At 63.4% G+C, this 880-nt stretch overlaps 1 protein-coding gene across 1 annotated transcript in view; it reads left to right on the plus strand.

The window, feature by feature from the left end:
• ATG101 (autophagy related 101) overlaps positions 1–363 on the plus strand; it is a gene marked incomplete at its 5' end in the record, with an annotated part of 659 nt that extends 296 nt beyond the window's left edge. Inside the window, one exon of the mRNA XM_008949314.1 lies at positions 1–363. This exon is cut by the window's left edge and continues 3 nt beyond it. Coding sequence (XP_008947562.1) covers positions 1–363 — 363 coding nt within the window.
• Positions 364–880: the final 517 nt, after the last annotated feature.

Genomic DNA, 880 nt, shown 5'->3' on the forward strand with positions numbered 1-880 from the left:
TCCCTGGAGTTCTACCAGAAGAAGAAGTCACGCTGGCCCTTCTCGGACGAGTGCATCCCCTGGGAGCTGTGGACCATCAAAGTGAACGTGGTGAACCTGGCCAACGAGCAGGAGAGGCAGATCTGCCGGGAGAAGGTGGGCGAGAAGCTCTGCGAGAAGATCATCAACATCGTGGAGGTGATGAACCGCCACGAGTACCTGCCCAAGATGCCCACCCAGTCAGAGGTGGACAACGTCTTCGACACCAGCCTGAAGGACGTGCAGCCCTACCTCTACAAGATCTCCTACCAGATCACAGACTCCCTGGGCACCTCTGTCACCACCACCATGCGCCGGCTCATCAAGGACACGCTGGCTCTGTAGGACCGGGTGCCAACGAGGCTCCCCGCGGGGTGGCACCTCCCTGGCACAGCCCACGGCTCTTAGGGACGGTGTCTCTGCTCGGATCCCTCCTCTCCAGCTCCAAAAAGCCTCTGGGAGGAGCTGGACTCGCCCTGGCCTTTAATTGGGGGTTGCTGCTGGTTTGGTTTGTGCCGTGGAGCACTCGCCTGGCCTGGAGAACCGGCTCCACGGAGGCTCCCGGGGTGCCTGGAGGGTCGGGGGAGTCCTGGGGGTGCAGGCTGCCCGTTGGCAAGCCTGGCACTGGCACTGGCTCAGCACTGGGCTCGTGGCCTGGCAGAGCAGCGCCGAGGAGGGCGACTGAACCCCCGCCCTCGTCCCTGCCTGTCCACAGAAATAAAGGATTTCTCCTTTCAGCTGGAATCTGGTTACATCCCAGGGCCAGTGTCGGTGGGATGGGAGGGAACCGGGTGCCAGGGCTGAGCTGGGGGCCCCCCCACCTCACCAAACACAACAGGGTGAGGCTGGGCCCGCCCCCCCT

The sequence above is a fragment of the Merops nubicus genome, unplaced genomic scaffold, assembly GCF_000691845.1.
Source record: "Merops nubicus isolate BGI_N331 unplaced genomic scaffold, ASM69184v1 scaffold25950, whole genome shotgun sequence".
Classification (NCBI taxonomy): domain Eukaryota; kingdom Metazoa; phylum Chordata; class Aves; order Coraciiformes; family Meropidae; genus Merops; species Merops nubicus.